Below are 19,185 nucleotides of genomic sequence, written 5' to 3'. Positions count from 1 at the left end.
ACTGAGTTAAACATCTTTCCCTGCCCCTTTTTACCTGATAAACTTCCTGTTGATCCTCTGGAACTCAGGTCAGAGTACATACCTCCTTCTGGAAACCTTCCCTGACCATTCCCCAATCTGGAAAGATGTCCTCCTTCTGTGCTCTGTAACTTTCTTTTTTTCTTTTTTTTTTTTTTCAGGGTGTCTCTGTTGCCAGGCTGGAGTGCAGTGGCGCCATCTTGGCTCACTGCAACCTCCGCCTCCCGAGTTTAAGCAATTCTCCTGCCTTATCCTCCTGAGTAGCTGGGATTACAGGCACCACCATACCCAGCTAATTTTTATAATTTTAGTACAGATAGGGTTTCACCATGTTGGCCAGGATGGTCTTGATCTCCTGACCTCGTGATCTGCCTGCCTTGGCCACCTAAAGTGCTGGGATTACAGGTGTCAGCCACCACGCCTGGCATATTTATTTATTTATTTATTTATTTATTTATTTATTTATTTATTTATTTTGAGGTAGAGCCTCATTCTGTTGCCCAGGCTAGAGTGCAGTGGCACGATCTCGGCTTACTGCAACCTCTGCCTCTTGAGTTGAAGCGATTCTCCTGCCTCAGCCTCCTGAGGAGCTGGGACTAAAGTTGCCCGCCACCACGCCCGGCTAATTTTATATTTTTGGTAGAGATGGGATTTCACCATATTGGTCAGGCTGGTCTTGAACTTCTGACCTTAAGCGATCCTCCAGCCTTGGCCTCCCCAAGTTCTGGGATTACAGGCGTGAGCCACCACGCCCAGCCTCTGTGACTGTTTAACTCACTAATCCCCCTCTACTGTCTCTGTGTCCCCAGCATGCAGGATACGGGTGGATCATCACCATGAATGCGCGTTTTCAAGCAACCTTCTCCTCCCCACTTTTCTCCCCCTAGTTCAGGCAGGTTAGATACAGGGAGGAACAGGTGCTATGGCTCCGAGAGACGATGGCTATAACCTCTAGGTAAACCTCCCCAAGGGAAACAATATTTGAGAGAAGTACCCAGGAGAACCTAGGAGAAAGCCTAGGCTCAGCCTTTGGGGAAGCCAGCTGCCTTCTACAGCTCTTAGTGGCAGCCTCCCAGAACAAACCTTAGGAGTACTTCCTTCTGGAACAATAATAATAATCCAGGCTGGGGGCTCATTGGCTCACGCCTGTAATCCCAGCACTTTAGGAGGCAGAGGAGGGCGGATCACCTGAGGTCAGGAGTTCGAGACCAGCCTGACCAACACGGTGAAACCCTGTCTCTACCGAATACAAAAAATTAGCCGGGTGTGGTGGTGCGCGCCTGTAATCCTAGCTACTTGGGTGGCTGAGGCAGGAGAACCGCTTGAACCTGGGAGGCAGAGGTGCAGTGAGCCGAGATCACGCCATTGCACTCCAACCTGGGCAACAAGACAGAACTCCGTCTTAAAAAAAAAAAAATCTGTAATATTTACTGAGTGATTTCCATGTTCCAGGCAGTATTCTCATTGTTTTACCTGTACTTGCATTTATCTTATGTAATTGTCTCAAAAACCATGACGCCAGGCACTTAGAGATTAACTTGCTCAAGGTCAAAAGTAAATGATCGTCAGGATTGAAATCCGAGCATTTTTTTCTAGAGCCCATGCTAGTGACCACTATACCTGTGTTGCCTTTCTGGCCTCTGATCTCCAGTTTCCAACAAAGACACATCTGCCTAGCTTCTATGGGAAAGGAAATCGGAGGGTCCTAGGACAAGGACCAATAGGTAAGTTTCCCTTCCCCTCCTCCCTATCCTCTTACAGGAAAACAGGTTTAGGGGTGGATCTGAGAGTTTTCACAGAGTGAAGAGGAAGAGGAGCTCCCAAATGGCAGGCGCCTCTGGAGGCTTCCAGAGAAAAAAGGAGAGAGCGTGGGAAAACGGCAGGCTGGGAGGTGGGAGCGGCGAGGAACGGGGAGCTGACCACAAGCCCAGGATTCCAGACCAGGCTTTGTCTCTTAGACTCAGTGTAACCTTGGGTAAGTCCTTGCTTCTTTCTGAGACTCAGTTTCCCCGTCTGTAAAATAAGGGTAAATATAAAACCGGCTGATCCGCCCCTGCCAAAAGAGAGGACAGGGAGAAGGCCCTGTCTGGGGTCTAGGCTGACACGCTGCAGCTAGGATTAGGTGAGCTTCCGAGCTTAGTCGTGAGACCCCATCCTCATGGCAAGGCCGCGCTAAGATCTCTGGACCTCTGCTTGCTGGGTGGGTGGTTGGGGGCAGAGCATGGGCCAAATGCCCGGCTCTGCAGGCTGCGCCCACTCTTCTCGCACCTCCTCAGCCCTCCCTAAAGGATTCTCAATCCCGGGGGGTGGCAGCTGCGGGCGACCAAGCAGTCACCGGCTGCGCTGCGGCGACCTCCCGGGAAACTGCGGCCGGCGGGGTCCGAAGAGCATCACGTCATCCTTTCCCCCAGGAGCCCGCCCCCTCCCAGACGGCGCCTGCGCAGGCGCGGCAGGAGGAGGGTCAAGGTGGGGGCTGTCCACGCGCTTTCCGCCCTTCTCCAGGCTCGCTCGGGCCGCGGCGCTCTCGGCTAGCTGCAGCGGCGGCGGCGCGGAGGGGAAGGCGTCCAGGATGCGGTGCGGGGCGGCCCGGTGCCCCCCCGCCCCGTCACGGCAGCCGCGGCGGCCGAGGGGACCGGGCCAGGGCCGGGGGCGGCGGCCCGAGCCGCGGTAGCGGCGGCGGCGGGAGGGGCGGCCTGAGGGCGGACGGGCGGGCGCCCGGGTTGCGGGGGCTCAGTGCCGCTCCGCACTGCCCGGCCCGTCTCGGCCCCGGCGCCATGAGTGGCGGCGGCGGCGGAGGGGGCTCGGCGCCCAGTCGCTTCGCCGACTACTTTGTCATCTGCGGACTGGACACGGAGACCGGGCTGGAGCCGGACGAGTTGTCGGGTGAGTGCGCGCCGAGCGCGGGGCGCTTTCCCGCGCCCGCTGTCGTAGGGGACCCCAGAAGAAACCTTCCTTCAGCCCCGCTTTGTCCCGGGAGCCGGGCGAGTGTCGGCCCGGAGGACCAGGGCGGGCGCGGGCGAAGGGGGTTTTGGACTGGAGGGGGGAAACGGATGAGGGGCTCTGAGCCGTGAGGGGTCCAAACCTACGGCCCGCTGCGCAGTGGCCACGTCTTCGGCGACCAGAAAGAGGGAGGGTTGTGTGTTCTCAGTTTGGTGTAGGTTGAGTGACTTCGTTTAAAATAAAGGAAAGCTTGTCCTCTGGCACCCATTAGGGAGGGAAGGCGTCCCACGTCCTAGTGAAAGTAAGTTCCACCCAGACTTAAAAAAAAGGAAAACAAAAACTTGGTGAGTGTATCTGGCCACTTCCCTAGAAGCTTGTGATACCAGTTCCTCAAAACCGTTATACCCCGGCCCTGGGCTGGGCCCCCTGAGTCAGATTGCAGCTCTGCGCGTCTGGATGGGATATGAAGTAATAAAGTGAACTTGGGCGGCACCAAGAAGAGTGGGAACTCCCTTAGCCTTGGAAAGGGCTTGTATCCCGGGGCCATGCCTTTTTTGAAAAGTAATTTATGTCCTTTATGAGGACAGAGGCGTTTGTGAATAAAAGGGTAGCAGCATTGTAGTTGGAGAGGCTTGGTGTGTTGTGATGCGTTTCAAGTCATATTTGAAAGGGAAAGTGATGAGGGGAGTCAAAGATGGGGGCCCTGACCAGATTTGGCACTCACTGCAGAAGGGCGTGAAAATTATACAGTCCCCGTGAATTTTCCACTGCACTGTCATTGGAGTCTTTGAACTGTAACAGTTTTGAAAATAAGTTTTTGTCTGGAGTTTCCAGTTAGTGGGTTTCAAGTGGGTGGAGGTTTGTCGGGTTGTACTTTAAGGTTGTGTCATCCTGATGAGGGGGACTCCTTTTCACTTTTCTGTCACTGTAAAGTTTCTCTTTCGAAAATGATTATCCTGTTGACTAATCTTACTTTGCTTCAACGATGACAAGACAGTTTTGTTTTTGGGCACCAGAAAAAGTCCAGTGTTTCTTATGAAAAAAAAATTAGGCCGGGCGCGGTGGCTCACCACCCGGCGGCTCAGGGGTAATCCCAGCACTTTGGGAGGCCGAGGCGGGCGGGTCACCTGAGGTCAGGAGTTCGAGACCAATTTGGCCAACATGGTGAAACCCCCGTCTCTACTAAAAATACAAAAATTAGCCGGGCGTCGTGGCGCGTGCCTGTAATCCCAGCTACTCAGGAGGCTGAGGTAGGAGGATCGCTTTAACCCAGGAGGGGGAGGTTGCAGTGAGCTGAGATTGCGCCAGTCTGGGTGATTGCGCCACTACACTCCAGTCTGGGTGATAAAGCGAGACTCTGTCTGGAAAAAAGAAAAAGAAGAAAAAAGCATGATAAATTCATGCTTTAACAAGGTTAGAAAAAAATGAGCTATTTCCTCAATAGCAGGTGGAGAAAATATGAAGCAGTAATATAATTAATATTAGGCTTTTTGTCGGGGTAGTTGTATTGTTTCTAATTTACTTTAAAAAAATTTTAATTTTAGGCCGGGCGCGGTGGCTCACGCCTGTAATCCCAGGACTTTGGGAGGCTGAGGCGGGCGGATCACGAGGTCAGGAGATCGAGACCATCCGGGCTTACACGGTGAAACCCCGTCTCTACTAAAAATACAAAAAATTAGCCGGGCATGGTGGCGGGCGCCTGTAGTCCCAGCTACTCGGGAGGCTGAGGCAGGAGAATGGCGTGAACCCGGGAGGCGGAGCTCGCAGTGAGCCCAGATCGCACCACTGCACTCCAGCTTGGGCGACAGAGCGAGACTCCGTCCAAAAAAAAAAAAAATTATTTTGATGAGTACCTAATAATTGTTCAAGTTTATCTTTTAAGGTCTTCAAATTCTTATAGTACAGATGTTTTTCATCTTTTTCATATGTAGTAAGTTTGTAACTTTGATGTAATTTTTGGAATTCGGTTCAGGGTATTGGTGTTGGAAGGGACCTCAGAGGGGAAAATGAGGCCCAGGAAGGACAGTGGGGCCTGTATACACTAGTTAATTGCTTGGTCCAGTGCTCTTCTCATGACATTAAACTGCATCTCATTAGCCTGACTGGAGGTCTTTAGAAAACACTAACATGTTGAGAAATATTAAAAACAACATAATTCTTCTCAATAAAAGAAACTAAGGTGGTGGAATAAACTTTTTTTTATGCTGTGTTTTTGAGTGTCAAATTGTATGAACACTTGGTTTGAGAAGATAGAATGTTTTGCGAATGATAGAGCATAAGAATGAAGCTGGGAAGTTAACTGTTAGCGAGAGCATGAGTTTAGGGTAATATTCCTGCTCTCCTATTGACTATCTTTGTGATTGGGAGCAAGTTAGAGATAACCCTGTCAGGGTCCTCATCTATAAAAAAAGAATGTAAATAAAAATAATCTCATCAAGTAGACCTTCAAAAATGTTTAAAAACTGTCTTTCAACATTTCATTAAAAGAGAAATGTTACTGTCTTAATGAATATGTGTTAATTATCTGGCTTTTTGGCAAGCTAAAATTATATCCTTGTGAAAGTTTATTGGGATAATAAAGAAAGGGGGATGAGTTGTATAAAATGTGTAAAGAGGGGTATTTTCTGTTTTTTTTAAAATGTGGTTGCAGTAGTGGAATGCCGAGACCACATTTCCAATAGGTGGCCTTTGTTAGAGTATGCAGTGTTGGAAGGATTTTTTTTTCCCTCTTCATTTCATTTCTGGTGGGTTGGTAGGGGAATCTGAACTATCCAGAGGGAATCTTTTTTTTTTTTTTGAGACACAGTCTCACTGTGTTAACCCAGCTGGAATGCAGTGCTGCGATAGTGGCTCACTGAAACCTCCGTCTCCCAGGTTCAAGCAATTCTGCCTCAGCCTCCCGAGTAGCTGGGATTATGAGCCGCGCGTGCCACCACATCAGGCTAATTTTTGTATCTTTAGTAGAGATGGGGTTTCACCATGTTGGCCAGGCTGGTCTTGAATTCTTGACCTCAAGTGATCTGCCCACCTCGGCCTCCCAGAATGCTAGGATTACAGGCGTGAGCCACCACTCCCAGAGGGAATCTTTGAATAAAACAAAGCAGAATACAAATAGCAGGTTCTTCCTGAGAGTCTCCAGGGTGCATTTTCTCTCCTCAGCCTGCCTTGTAGCTCCCAAACTGATGATATCATACTCAGTGAAACTACAGGAAATTGTAATTTGTACCCAGGTTCTCCAAGAAGGTATTAAGGAGTCTCTAAGAAGGTGCACTCCACACAGTTAACTTACATAGCTCAGGTAGCATCTACATTCTTAAAAAGTGAACCCAGAATAAGCAAATCAAAGATGCTCAGTGTTCCTTCTTGTTTTGTGGAGAAAGGTTAAGATTCATTCCTCTCTGTCTGCAACAAATAAACATGGAGGCTGGGCGCAGTAGCTCACACCTGTAATCCCAGTACTTTGGGAGGCTGAGGTGGGTGAATTGCTTGAGCCCAGGAGTTTGAGACCAGCCTGGGCAGCACGGCAAGACTCTGTCTCTACAGAAAGTACAAAAAATTAGCTGGGTGTGGTGGCATGCACCTGTGGTCCCAGCTGCTCAGGAAGCTGAGGTGAGAAGGTCACTTGAGTCTAAGAGGCAGAGGTTGCAGTGAACTGAGATTGTGACACTGCACTCCAGCCTGAGCGACAGAGTGAGACCCTGTCTCAAATAAACAAATACAACTAAAAATAAAAAATAAAAAAACCCAAATAAGCATAGAGTTTGCTGTGTTTAATATAGACTGAGGTAATTGGATTTTGTAGGAATCTCTTCCTGTCACTTCTTTCCCTTTCTTGCAGACTCAGCATTTAGGCAAGTAATGTAGTTGTTTTTTGTGCAAGGAATTGAGGAATGTGTGAAAATTAATTTTGTTTTCTGGTTGAGGAAGCTCTTTGGGCTGGAAGGAGAAGAAGGTAATCTGTGAGCAAAGCACAAATTTAGCCACCTTGAGGATATGGTGTCTGCTTGTTGGCTTTTTGAACTTGTCAGTTAGGTAAGCAAATCTGGAAGAATTGCTTCTGATTTATGTTTTCCATTATTTTTGGCACATCCTAAGTGGGGAGGCAGATGATAGTGGAGTTCAGTTTCTTTTTCTACCTCTGATGGGCGAATGTCCTGGTGAATCTTCTTTTTCTTTGTTTCTGATGGTCACCACTAGGTGACCCCAGGAGAAGGTTTTACTGTGAATGGGGTTCATGAGTTTATTTTCCTTGTCTCTGCTTGAGAATTAAGGTTCCCAAATACTTGTGACGTATTTCTTACCTTGGAATCTGTAAGTTCCTCTGAACTGATCTGCACCTAGCATTGAGATATAAGTATCCTAGGTTCTTTCATCTTGTACTCCAATTTTCCCAGGCTCTGTGCAGAAGCTCTTGCCAGGAATTGAAGAGAAGTGGCTAGGGATAAGGATAGATGGGAAACTGGCCAGTGTGCTGTATGAACTTACTAGAAAATTGAGACTACACTGAAATAGTCTCTCTTTTTTTTTTTTTTTTTTTTTGAGATGGAGTCCTGCTCTTTTGCCCAGGCTGGAGTGCAATGGCGTGATCTCAGCTCACTGCAACCTCTGCCTGTCCGGTTCAAGTGATTCTGAGCCTCAGCCTCCCAAGTAGCTGGGACCACAGGTGTGCACTAGCACACCTGGCTAATTCTTGTATTTTTAGTAGAGACAGGATTTCGCCATGTTGGTCAGGCTGGTCTCGAACTCCTTACCTCAGGTGACCCACCCGCATTGGCCTCCCAAAGTATTGGGATTACAGGTGTGAGCCACTTCGCCCGGCCTGAAATAGTCTCTTAATGTCACCTTTAGAAGAGAGAGGGTCCTGGTACAGTGGCTCACATCTGTAATTCCAGCACTCTGGGAGGCTGAGGCAGGATGATGCTTGGGTCCAGGAGTTTGAGATCACCTTGGCCACTGTAGCAAGACCCTGTTTTTTTGTTGTTTGTTTGTTTGTTTGTTTTGAGATGGGAGTCTCACTCTGTCGCCCAGGCTGGAGTGCAGTGGCACGATCTCGGCTCACTGCAGACTCCGCCTCCCGGGTTCACGCCATTCTCCTGCCTCAGCCTCCGGAGTAGCTGGGACTACAGGCGCCCACCACCACGCCCGGCTAATTTTTTTGTACTTTTTTTTTTTAGTAGAGACGGGGTGTCACCGTGTTAGCCAGGATGGTCTTGATCTCCTGACCTTGTGATCCGCCTGCGTTGGCCTTCCAAAGTGCTGAGATTACAGGCTTGAGTCACCATGCCCGGCCTGTTGTTTATTTTTTTGAGATGGAGTTTTGCTGTTGTTGCCCAGGCTGGAGTGCAATGGCACGACCTCAGCTCACTGAAACCTCTGCCTCCTGGGCTCAAGCGATTCTCCTGCCTCAGCCTCTCAAGTAGCTGGGATTACAGGCATGTGCCACCATGCCCGGCTAATTTTGTATTTTTAGTAGAGATGGGGTTTCACCATGTTGGTCAGGCTGGTCTTGAACTCCTGACCTCAGTTGATCTGCCCGCCTCGGCCTCCCAAAGTCCTGGGATTACAGGTGTGAGCCACTGCGCCCAGCCTAATACCCTGTTTTTATAAAAAATAAAAATAATTAAGAAAGAGAAAAAGGTGACTGTCTAGGAAAGCTAGAGGACTAGTCAAATCATACTCCTCCTTGACTGTATTGAGCAGTGAAATTCGAACTTAAAAATTATCGAATGTTAAGCATGAAAGCACCCTTTGCAATTATATAACCTTCTGATTTTACAGATGAGGAAACTGAGGCCCTGAGAAAGTGGGAGAATATTTGTCTCCCTTGCCACATTTCATTCTTTTCTGCTACTTGAGTGATATTTTGCATGCTTTGCAGACCTTTGATGAGTGGTGGATGCCGGGGGAACAAGCAAAAAATTTGTCTGGCAGGGCAGGAACAGACGTTATGGTAGTTTTTTTCTAGTCCAGGTTTCTGTTTCATGTTAAGAAAGAATACTGTGTGTGCAATAGCAAGACTTGGAACCAACTCAAATGTCCATCAGTAAGAGACTGGATAAAGAAGATGGCACATACACATCATGGAATACTATGCAGCCATAAAAAAGGATGAGTTAATGTCCTTTGCAGGGACATGGATTAAGCTGGAAACCGTCATTCTCAGCAAACTATCACAAGAACAGAAAACAGAACACCACATGTTCTCACTCATAAGTGGGAGTTGAACAATGAGAACACATGGATGTAGGGAGGGGAACATCACACACTGGGGCCTGTCGGGGGGGTGGGGGACTAGGGGAGGGATAACATTAGGAGAAATACCTAATGTAGGTGACTGGTTGACAGGTGCAGCAAACCACCATGCCGTGCCATGTGTATACCTATGTAACAAAACTGTATGTTCTGCACATGTACCCCAGAACTTAAAGTATAATTTAAAAAGGAAAAAGAAAGAATACTGTGTGTACTGTGTGTAGACCGGGTACGGTGGCTCATGCTTGTAATCCCAGCACTTTGGGAGGTTGAGGTGGGTGGATCACTTGAGGTCAGGAGTTTGAGACCAGCCTGGCCAACATGGTGAAACCCTGTCTCTACTAAAGATATAAAAATTAGCCGGGCCTGGTGGCACACACCTATAATCCCAGCTACTCGGGAGGCTGAGGCGAGAGAATCGCTTGAATCTGGGAGGTGGAGGCTGCAGTGAGCCAAGATGGCGTCACTGCACTCTGGCCTGGGCAACAAAGTGAGACTTTGTCTCAAAAAAAAAAAAAAAAAAAAAAAAAGAAAGAATACTGTGTGTGTTGGCCGGGCGCGGTGGCTCACGCCTGTTATCCCAGCACTTTGGGAGGCCAGGGTGGGCGGATCACAAGGTCAGGAGATCGAGACCATCCTGGCTAACACGGTGAAACCCTGTCTCTACTAAAAATTCAAAAAAATTAGCTGGGTGCGATGGCGGGCACCTGTAGTCCCAGCTACTCAGGAGGCTGAGGCAGGAGAATGGCGTGAACCTGGGAGGCTGAGCTTGCAGTGAGCCGAGATTGAGCCACTGCACTCCAGCCTGGGCAACAGTGTGAGACTCCTTCTCAAAAAAAAAAAAAAAAGAATACTGTGTGTGATTATCATTAAGGATGTCTTTTTTTTTTTTTTTTTTTTTTTTAAGAGACAGAGTCTGTCTCTGTTGCCCAGGCTGGAGTGCAGTGGCACAATCATGACTCATTGCAGCCTCGACCTCCCAGGCCTGTAGCTTTATTGCTTTATCTTTTTTTATAATTTCACATTTAAAGAAGCATTGAGGGCTAGACGTGGTTGCTCACGCCTATAATCCCAGCACTTTGGGAGGCTGAGGCAGGTGGATCACTTGAGACCAGCCTGGCCAACACGATGAAACCCCGTCTCTACTAAAAATACAAAAATTAGCCGTGTGTGGTGGTGGGTGCCTATAATCCCAGCTACTCAGGAGGCTGACACAGGAGAATCGCTTGAAATGGGAGGCAGAGGTTGCAGTGAGCCGAGATGGCGCCACTGCACTCCAGCCCGAGTGACTGGGTCTCAGAAAAAAGAAAAAGAAGCATTGACATGAATAGAACAAAGAACTCCAGTATATCTCTTAACCAGATTCACCGATTGTTAACATTTTCCCCCATTTGCTGTATCGTTTATATGTGTGTCCATATATAAACAATTTTATTGAGATATAATTCATATACCATACAGTTCACTTATTTCAGTAATTTTTAATTTATTCACAGTTTTACAATCACACTACAATCCATTTTGAAATGTATTAATCACTCTCCCCTGAAAACCTGTACCCATTAGCAGTTACTCATCATTTTCTCCCAACCCTCTAACCCTGAACCCTAGGCAACCACTCATCTACTTTCTATCTCTATAGATTTGCCTGTTTTTGACATTTCATATAAATGGAGTAATATGTGTGGTCTCTTGTTACTGGCTTCTTTCACTTAGCATAATGTTTTCAAGGTTCACTCATGTTGTAGCATGTATCAGTTTGTCATTCCTGTTTATGCCAGAAAAATATGCCATGGTATGAATATACAACATTTTATTTGTTTATCCATTAGTGGAAGGACATTGGATTGTTTTCTTCTTTTTTTTTTTCTGAGACAGAGTTTTATTCTTGTTGCTCAGGCTGGAGTGCAATGGCGCAATCTCGGCTCACTGCAACCTCCGCCTCCCAGGTTCAAGTGATTCTCCTGCCTCAGCCCCCTGAGTAGCTGGGATTACAGGCATGTACCACCACACCTAGCTAATTTTTGTATTTTTAGTAGAGACGGGGTTTCACCATGTTGGCCAGGCTGGTCTTGAACTCCTGACTTCATGATCCACCCGCCTTGGCCTCCTAAAGTGCTGGGATTACAGGCACAAGCCACCGTGCCCGGCCTTCAGTTTTTGATTGTTTTGAATAATGCTATGAACATTTGTGTACACTTCTTTTTTTGTGTGTAGGCCTATGTTTTCATTTCTCTTTGCTGAATACTTAGGAATGAAATTACTGGGTCATATAGTAACTCTGTGTTTAACTTTTTTTTTTTTTTGAGATGGAGTTTCGCCGTGTTGCTCACGCTGGGGTGCAATGGCACAATCTCGGCTTACTGCAACCACTGCCTCCCGGGTTCAGGCCATTCTCCTTCCTCAGCCTCTTGAGTAGCTGGGATTACAGGTACCCGTTACCAAGCCTGGATTTTTTTTTTTTTTTTTTTTTTTTTAAGACGGAGTCTCACTCTGACGCCCAGGCTGGAGTGCAGTGGCACAATCTTGGCTCACTGCAACCTCTGCCTCCCGGGTTCAAGCAATTATCCTGCCTTGGCCTCCCAAGTAGCTGGGACTACAGGTGTGCACCACTATGCCCAGCTAATTTTTGTATTTTGTACTAGAGACAGAGTTTCACCATATTAGACAGGCTGGTCTCGAACTCCTGGCTTCATGATCCACCTGCCTCTGCCTTCCAAAGTGCTGGGATTACAGGCGAGAGCCACTGCGCCAGCCAATTTTTGTATTTTTAGTAGAAACGGGGTTTTACCATGTTGGCCAGGCTGGTCTCGAACTCCTGACCTCAGGTGATTCACCTGCCTCGACCTCCCAAAGTGCTGAGATTACAGGTAAGAGCCACCGCGCCCGGCCTGTGTTTAACCTTTTGAGAGACTGCCTGCCAGTCTGTTTTCCAAAACAGCTGCACTAGTGTACATTTCCAATAGCAGTGTATGAGAATTCCACTTTGTTCATATCCTTACCAATACTTATCTATTTGTTTATAGCCATCTTAGTGGCTGTAAGTGGTATCTCATGGTTTTAATTTGCATATCCTAGAAGACAAAGACTTTTATTTTTATTTTATTATTTTATTTTATTTTATTTATTATTTTTTGAGACGGATCTTGTTTTGTGGCCCAGGCTGGAGTGCAGTAGCACGATCTTGGCTCACTGCAACCTCTCCCTCCCGGGCTCAAGCGATTCTCATGCCTCAGCCTCCTGAGTAGCTGGGATTACATGCATCTGCCATCACGCCCAGCTAATTTTTGTATTTTTAGTAGAGACGGGGTTTCACCATGTTGCCCAGGCTGGTCTCGAACTCTTGACCTCATGATCCACCCTCGTTGGCCTCCTAAAGGGCTGGGATTACAGGCGTAAACCACCACGCCTTGCTGACTGAGACTTTTAAATAAGACTTCTTATTTAAAAGAGAAAAGGATATCCCTCCCCAGAGATGAAGTAGCTATAAAAAGTTTTATGAGCCAGTTTCAAACTGGGAGTCGATATGGACTACACTTAATTTTCATCTTCCTCTACTGGGCTGGTTGATTCTGGGCAGATTCTTGTGGTCATTTAAAAAGGCATCTTTGCTCTGAAGCCCAGATTACTAGCTGCAGCAAAACTCAAAATCTTATGGCTTATCTCAGACATCTGTGGATGCTTCCAGAAGTCAAGGCTACTGAAGTACGGAAGAGTTCTTAAGTTAGGTTATGTGTTTTCTTTTTTTAGGTAGAACAAGTAAGAAGTCAGGAGAGATGAGACCCACACACAGAAAACAATTACAGAGTAGCCCAAGGCAGTTAAAATACAAGCTAAATTTCTGTATATATACATATTTTGAGATGTGGTCTGGCTTAACAAAGCCAGACCCAGGCTAGGGTACAGTGGACAATCATACCTCACTTCCTCGGCGTATCTGAGCCTCGAATTTCTGAGCTCAAGGGATCCTCCTACCTTAGCCTCTTGAGTACTTGGGACTACAGGCATGTGCCACCACACCTGGCTTTTTTTTTTTTTTTTTTTTTTTTGAGACAGAGTTTCGCTCTCGTTGCCCAGGCTGGAATGCAATGGTGCGATCTTGGCTCACTGCAACCTCTGCCTCCCGGGTTCAAGCGATTCTCTTGCCTCGGCCTCCTGAGTAGCTGGGATTACAGGCATGCGCCACCATGCCTGGCTAATTTGTATTCTTAGTAGAGATGGGGTTTCTCCATGTTGGTCAGGCTGGTCTTGAACTCCAGACCTCAGATGATTCGCCCGTCTCGGCCTCCCAGAGTGCTGGGATTACAGGTGTGAGCCACTGTGCCCATTGTTGTTTTTTTGAGACAGGGTCTCACCCTGTTGCCCAGGCCAAAGTGCAGTGGTGTGATCATGGTTTACTACAACCTTGACCTCCTGGGCTCAAGTGATCCTCCCACCTCAGCCTCTAGGTAGCTGGAACTACAGGTGTGCATCACTATACCTGCTAATGGGCCCAGGCTGGTCTTGAACCTCTGGGCTCAAGTGATCTGCCCACCTTGGCCTCCCAAAATGTTGGGATTATTGGTATAAGCCACCGCACCTGGCTGCCCAACTAATTATTTTTTTGGAAGATGGGTTCTCACCATCTTGCCCAGGCTGGTCTTAAACATCTTGAACAGTGGTACTCCCGACTCAGCCTCCCAAAGTGCTGGGATTATAGATATGAACCACCGCGCCTGGCTGAGACTGTATATTCTAAAGAGAATGCTATTTGACTCCATCAGGCAGGGAGGATCATACTGAAATTAGTGGATTTTAGTTTAATGATATTGGGGCCCTGCAATTTTCTTCGTAGAAGGAAATCCTGAGTCACAGTGTTTGGTGCTTAAACCAAATTCTCTTAGAGTCTGCTCAGCCCTTCCTTCCTTCCTAGGTTAAAAATAAAGTTTTCTTTGCCTAAAGCCTCCTTTGGTAACACCCCTTTCCAGTCCTACATCCTTTTATAAGCTTGTTTTTTGGCTTTGTTGGAAGGTGTACTTGGGCTTCGCTCAGCTTGTAAATTCCTGTTGTGGCCAGGTATGGTAGCTCATGCCTGTAATCCCAGCACTTTGAGGGGCCGAGTGGGGGAGGATGGCTTTAGGCCAGGAGTTTGAGACAATCCTGGGCAACATGGCGAGACTCGGGTCTCTACAGAAAATAGAAAAATTAGCCTGGTGTAGTGGTGTATGTCTGTGGTTCCAGTTCCTTGGGATGCTGAGGTTGGCAGATCAGCTGAGTCCAGGGAGGTCCAGGCTGTGGTGAGCCATGATTGTGCCACTGCACTCCAGCCTGGGCAATAGGGTGAGACCCTGACTCAAAAAAAAAAAAAAAAAAAAAAAGTCCTGTTGTTGTCCCTGGATTTGAATTACTGTCAGATAGTCTTAGAGGTCTCTTAGGAACCTGGGTACACATGAAGGAACCTATCTATACTTGATATGTTGATATGTTTTAGGTTCCTGCTGGAGATGGCCTAAGGTCCAGTGAGAAAGAGGCTTGCCTTTCAGAAGCTGGTGACTTCCTTGTGGAATTCAGTTTTTTGGTTTTTTTTTTGGGACGGAGTCTTACTCTGCCACCCAGGCTGGAATATAATGGTGTGATCTCAGCTACTGCAGCCTCCGCCTCCAAGGTTCAAGCAATTCTTCTGCCTCAGCCTCCTGAGTAGCTGGGACTACATGCAAGCGCCACCACACCTGGCTAATTTTTGTATTTTTGGTAAAGACGCTTTCGTCATGTTGGCCAGGCTGGTCTTGAACTCCTGACCTCAGGTGATCCACCCACCTCTGCCTCCTAAAGTGCTGGGATTACAGGCATGAGCCACTGCACCCGGCCGAATTCAGTAATTAAACACAGGCTATTACGGCCAGATTTTTATATTTAGTTCTTTTTTTTTTTTTTTTTTTTTTGAGACGGAGTCTCGCTCTGTCGCCCAGGCTGGAGTGCAGTGGTGTGACTGCGGCACTGCAACCTCTGCCTCCTGGGTTCAAGCGATTCTCCTGCCTTGGCCTCCCGAGTAGCTGGGACTACAGGCGCGTGCTACCATGCCCAGCTAATTTTTGTGTTTTTAGTAGACATGGGGTTTCACCATGTTAGCCAGAATGGTCTCCGTCTCTGGACCTCGTGATCCGCCCGCCTCGGCCTCCCAAAGTGCTGAGATTACAGGCGTGAGCCACTGCACCTGGCCAGATTTAGTTCTTTTTTTTTTTTTTTTTTCGTGAGACGGAGTCTCGCTCTGTCGCCCAGGCTGGAGTACGGTGGTGCCATCTCGGCTCACTGCAAGCTCCGCCTCCCGGGTTCACGCCGTTCTTCTGCCTCAGCCACCCGAGTAGCTGAGACTGCAGGGGCCCGCCACCACGCCCGTCTAATTTTTTGTATTTGTAGTAGAGACGGGGTTTCATTGTGTTAGCCAGGATGGTCTCGATCTCCTGACCTCGGGATCCGCCCGCCTCGGCCTCCCAAAGTGCTGGGATTACAGGTGTGAGCCACCGCACCCAGCTGGATTTAGTTCTTAAAAGTTACTAAGTGAAGCAGATATTAGTCAAATGCCATATTCCAAATCTTCTGTGGTTGCTGATTTTCATTTGGCGTACGTAGAACCCTGGGCTGAGTCTTATGAGTGGTAGAATCCTGGCATGGCAGAAAATGAGAGTATGTGCCAGATGTCAAGTTGTTTTCAGTATGCCTTCAGGGGATCAGATATAACTCAGGAAGTAAGATGGCAATAGGTATAGTTTAGACCGTTGTGTTTCTCAAATATTGTACTGTCTTTGATATTTGCTTGTTGTCATACATGGAATCTCTTGTAGAGCTTCCTGTTAAAGAGAACCAGGTTAGTAATTTTTTATTTTTTATTGTTCATTATGTGATGGGTAAGTCAGGTTAAAATTTTGCTTGGCCATCTGTGGTCTACTTTATGTACTGAACTAGCTGGGTTAGCCTAAAATGCTTTCCTGGAATGCTGAGAGGTCTGAGCAGTGAAAAGTCTGTCGAGGTTTCTCACATTGAGTTTCATTCCTCTGTGAATGTGGGATTCCTTGATATCTTTCTTTCTTTTTTTTTTTTTTGTTTGAGATGGAGTGTCACTCTCTTGCCCAGGCTGGAGTGCAGTGGCTTGATCTCAGCGCACTGTAACCTCTGCCTCCTGGGTTCAAGCGATTCTCCTGCCTCAGCCTCCCAAGTAGCTGGAATTACAGGTGCCTGCCACCATGCCCAGCTAATTTTTGTATTTTTAGTAGAGAGGGGTTTTCACCATGTTGGTCAGGGCTGGCCTCGAACTCCTGACCTTAGGTGACCCACCCACCTCAGCCTGCCAAAGTGCTGGGATTACAGGCGTGAGCCACCGCACCCGGCCGGAAGTCCTTGATTTCTAAACTATTCCAGTTGGCCAAACAATGTATGTGCATTGGTTTATATTGGTCACAGAATCAAAAAATGTCAGAGCTAGAAATCAGAGATAGTTCAGCTATCACTTTTGACAGATGGTAATGATTAATATTTATAAATGACTTTGTAGTTTTACACTGTACTTTTAAATGATTTTTAATTTTTTTAGCCCCGCTTGAAATAAAATTGTTTTGTCCATTGTTACCCACCAAGTTAGAAAGATCTGTTAGAATCCAGGTCTTCTGTTTGCTGTCTTACTATTACTGAGGTTTGTTTGTTTTTTTAAAATTATAGATGTGGGAAAACTGAAGCAGTGGCATAATCGTTGAAATGCAGAGCTGTAGTGCGACCTCTTTGTGGTTCAGTCTCCAGCCCACATTGCAGTAGAGCAGCTGTGTCAGGAGAGGAGACAGGTTGCTTGTTTTCAGAATTGTGGTTAACAACAACCATTGTTCTTTCCTCTTTCCCCACTCTTTATCAGTTCTGGAAATGTTTTTCTTAGACTAGGTAGTTACTAGGGGTTTGCTTCTAAGAAACTTTTTTTTTTTTTGGTGACAGTTTCAGGATGTTTTATGCTTTTTGCCTGGGTCTGTCTTCTTTGAAGGAAAAAAAAGATTTGCATCTGCTAACCTCAGAAATCCCTCAGTGTAGCCTATAATATGCATGTTTTGTAGTTGTAGTTTGGGGGCTGGCTGTGACTTCTGATTAGCCATATTCTTGATAATAAAATGATATGGAAAACACCTGAGAAATTTTAAGGATTTTATTTATTTTTATTTATTTTTAAATTTTATTTTTAAAGGCGTGAACACAGAAGAGGAAATGGTTTAGAAAGAATAATTAGGCCAGGTGCAATGGCTTGATCCTGTAATCTCACCACTTTGGGAAGCTGAGGTAGGAGGATCCCTGGAACTCAGGAGTTTGAGGCTAGCCCGGGCAACATAGTGCAACACTGTCTCTACAAAAAAATTTAGAAATGAGGCCGGGCACGGTGGCTCATGCCTGTAATCCCAGCACTTTGGGAAGCCGAGGTGGGTGGATCACCTGAGGTCAGGAGTTCGAGAACAGCCTGGCTAACATGGTGAAACCCCATTTCTACTAAAAATACACAAAAATTAGCCAGGCATGGTGGTGGGCGCCTGTAATCCCAGCTACTTGGGAGGCTGAGGCAGGAGAATTGCTCGAACCTGGAGGCAGAGGTTGCAGTGAGCTGAGATTGCACCATTGCACTCCAGTTTGGGCAACAAGAGCGAAACTCTGTCTCAAAAAAATAAAATAAAATAAAAAAATATAAAAATGAGCCCAGTGTGATGGCATGTGCCTCAGCTCCAGAGGATGAGTTGGGAGGATCGTTTGAGCCTGGGAGGTCCAGGCTGCAATGAGCTGTGATTGAGCCACTGCATTCCAGCCTGGGCAGCATAGCTAGACCCTGTCTCAAAAAGAAACAAAAAAAGAAATAATCACAGGCCACAATTATAAGACAGTAAATGAATAAACCTGATTTATAACAAATTACACGCTTTTTCGTTACGACACGTTAGAATTACTTTCCAGGAATGTCAGAGGACTTGGTTCTTTTTCTTTCTTTTTTTTTTTTTTTTCTGAGTCAGAGTCTCGCTCTGTCTCCCAGGCTGGAGTGCAGTAGCACTATCTCAGCTCACTGCAAGCTCCACCTCCCGGGTTCACGCCATTCTCCTGCCTCAGCCTCCTGAGTAGCTGGGACTACAGGCGCCCACCACCACGCCCGGCTAATTTTTTTGTATTTTTAGTAGAGACGGGGTTTCACCACGTTAGCCAGGATGGTCTCGATCTCCTGACCTCGTGATCCGCCCACCTAAGTGCTGGGATTACAGGTGTGAGCCACCGCGCCCAGCCAGGACTTGGTTATTTTTTCAGGTGTATCATCTCTGATGCCTTTTTCATTCTTTCTTTTTGTAGTTTTAGAACAATGGCCCTCTAACAATGTTTTAGCCTAGTTATGAAGATAGCTACTAATTTTGGGATATATTGTTATATTGTTGAAGAAAACTAAATATTTTATTTTGGGTAAGTTAGATGTGTAAACCAAAAGTAAAATCCTAAGCCCCTCATCCAATTGAATGCCCACCCAAGGGGACCCTAGAGAAACCTGAACAACTAAATTCCAGGTCATGACTCAAAGGGAGGTTGGCCATCCCTCATTATACCCCTCTCTTTTGCCCAGGCTGGAATGCAGTGGCTCAATCACAGCTCAGTTCAGCCTAGACCTCCCAGGTTCAAGCCATCCTCCTACTCAGCCTCTGGAGTAGCTGCGACCACAGACACATGCCACCACACCTGTCTCATTTTTAAATTTTTTGTAGAGATAGTGAGTGTGTCACTGTGTTGCCCAGGCTGGTCTTGAACTCCTGGGCTCAAGGGATCCTCCTACCTCAGCTTCTCTCTCTCTTTTGGAGAGGGGTATAATGAGGTATGTCCAACGTCCCTTTAAGTCATGACCACCATTAATATTAAAATGGAGATCATAAGACTGACAAAAGAGACTCTGACAATAAGATACGAAATTCCAGCTGGGTGCTGTGGCTCATGCCTGAAATC

General features: G+C 46.9%; 1 protein-coding gene across 6 annotated transcripts in view; it reads left to right on the top strand.

The window, feature by feature from the left end:
• The first annotated feature begins 2,469 nt into the window (after positions 1 to 2,469).
• DENND5A (DENN domain containing 5A) overlaps positions 2,470 to 19,185 on the top strand; it is a 127,806-nt gene continuing 111,090 nt past the window's right edge. For 3 of the 6 annotated variants that reach the window (XM_004050666.5, XM_055355410.2, XM_055355411.2), the window contains exon 1: positions 2,475 to 2,901. In XM_004050666.5, coding sequence (XP_004050714.2) covers positions 2,793 to 2,901 — 109 coding nt within the window. In that variant the 5' untranslated portion in view covers positions 2,475 to 2,792. Of the gene's footprint in view, positions 2,902 to 19,185 lie in introns of all 6 variants that reach the window. The other 3 variants (XM_063710644.1, XM_019037258.4, XM_004050664.5) reach the window with 3 other exon arrangements.

The sequence above is a fragment of the Gorilla gorilla genome, chromosome 9, assembly GCF_029281585.2.
Source record: "Gorilla gorilla gorilla isolate KB3781 chromosome 9, NHGRI_mGorGor1-v2.1_pri, whole genome shotgun sequence".
Taxonomy (NCBI): domain Eukaryota; kingdom Metazoa; phylum Chordata; class Mammalia; order Primates; family Hominidae; genus Gorilla; species Gorilla gorilla.
Note: the sequence above shows the minus strand (reverse complement) of the source record. Positions and strands in the feature narration are given on the sequence as shown.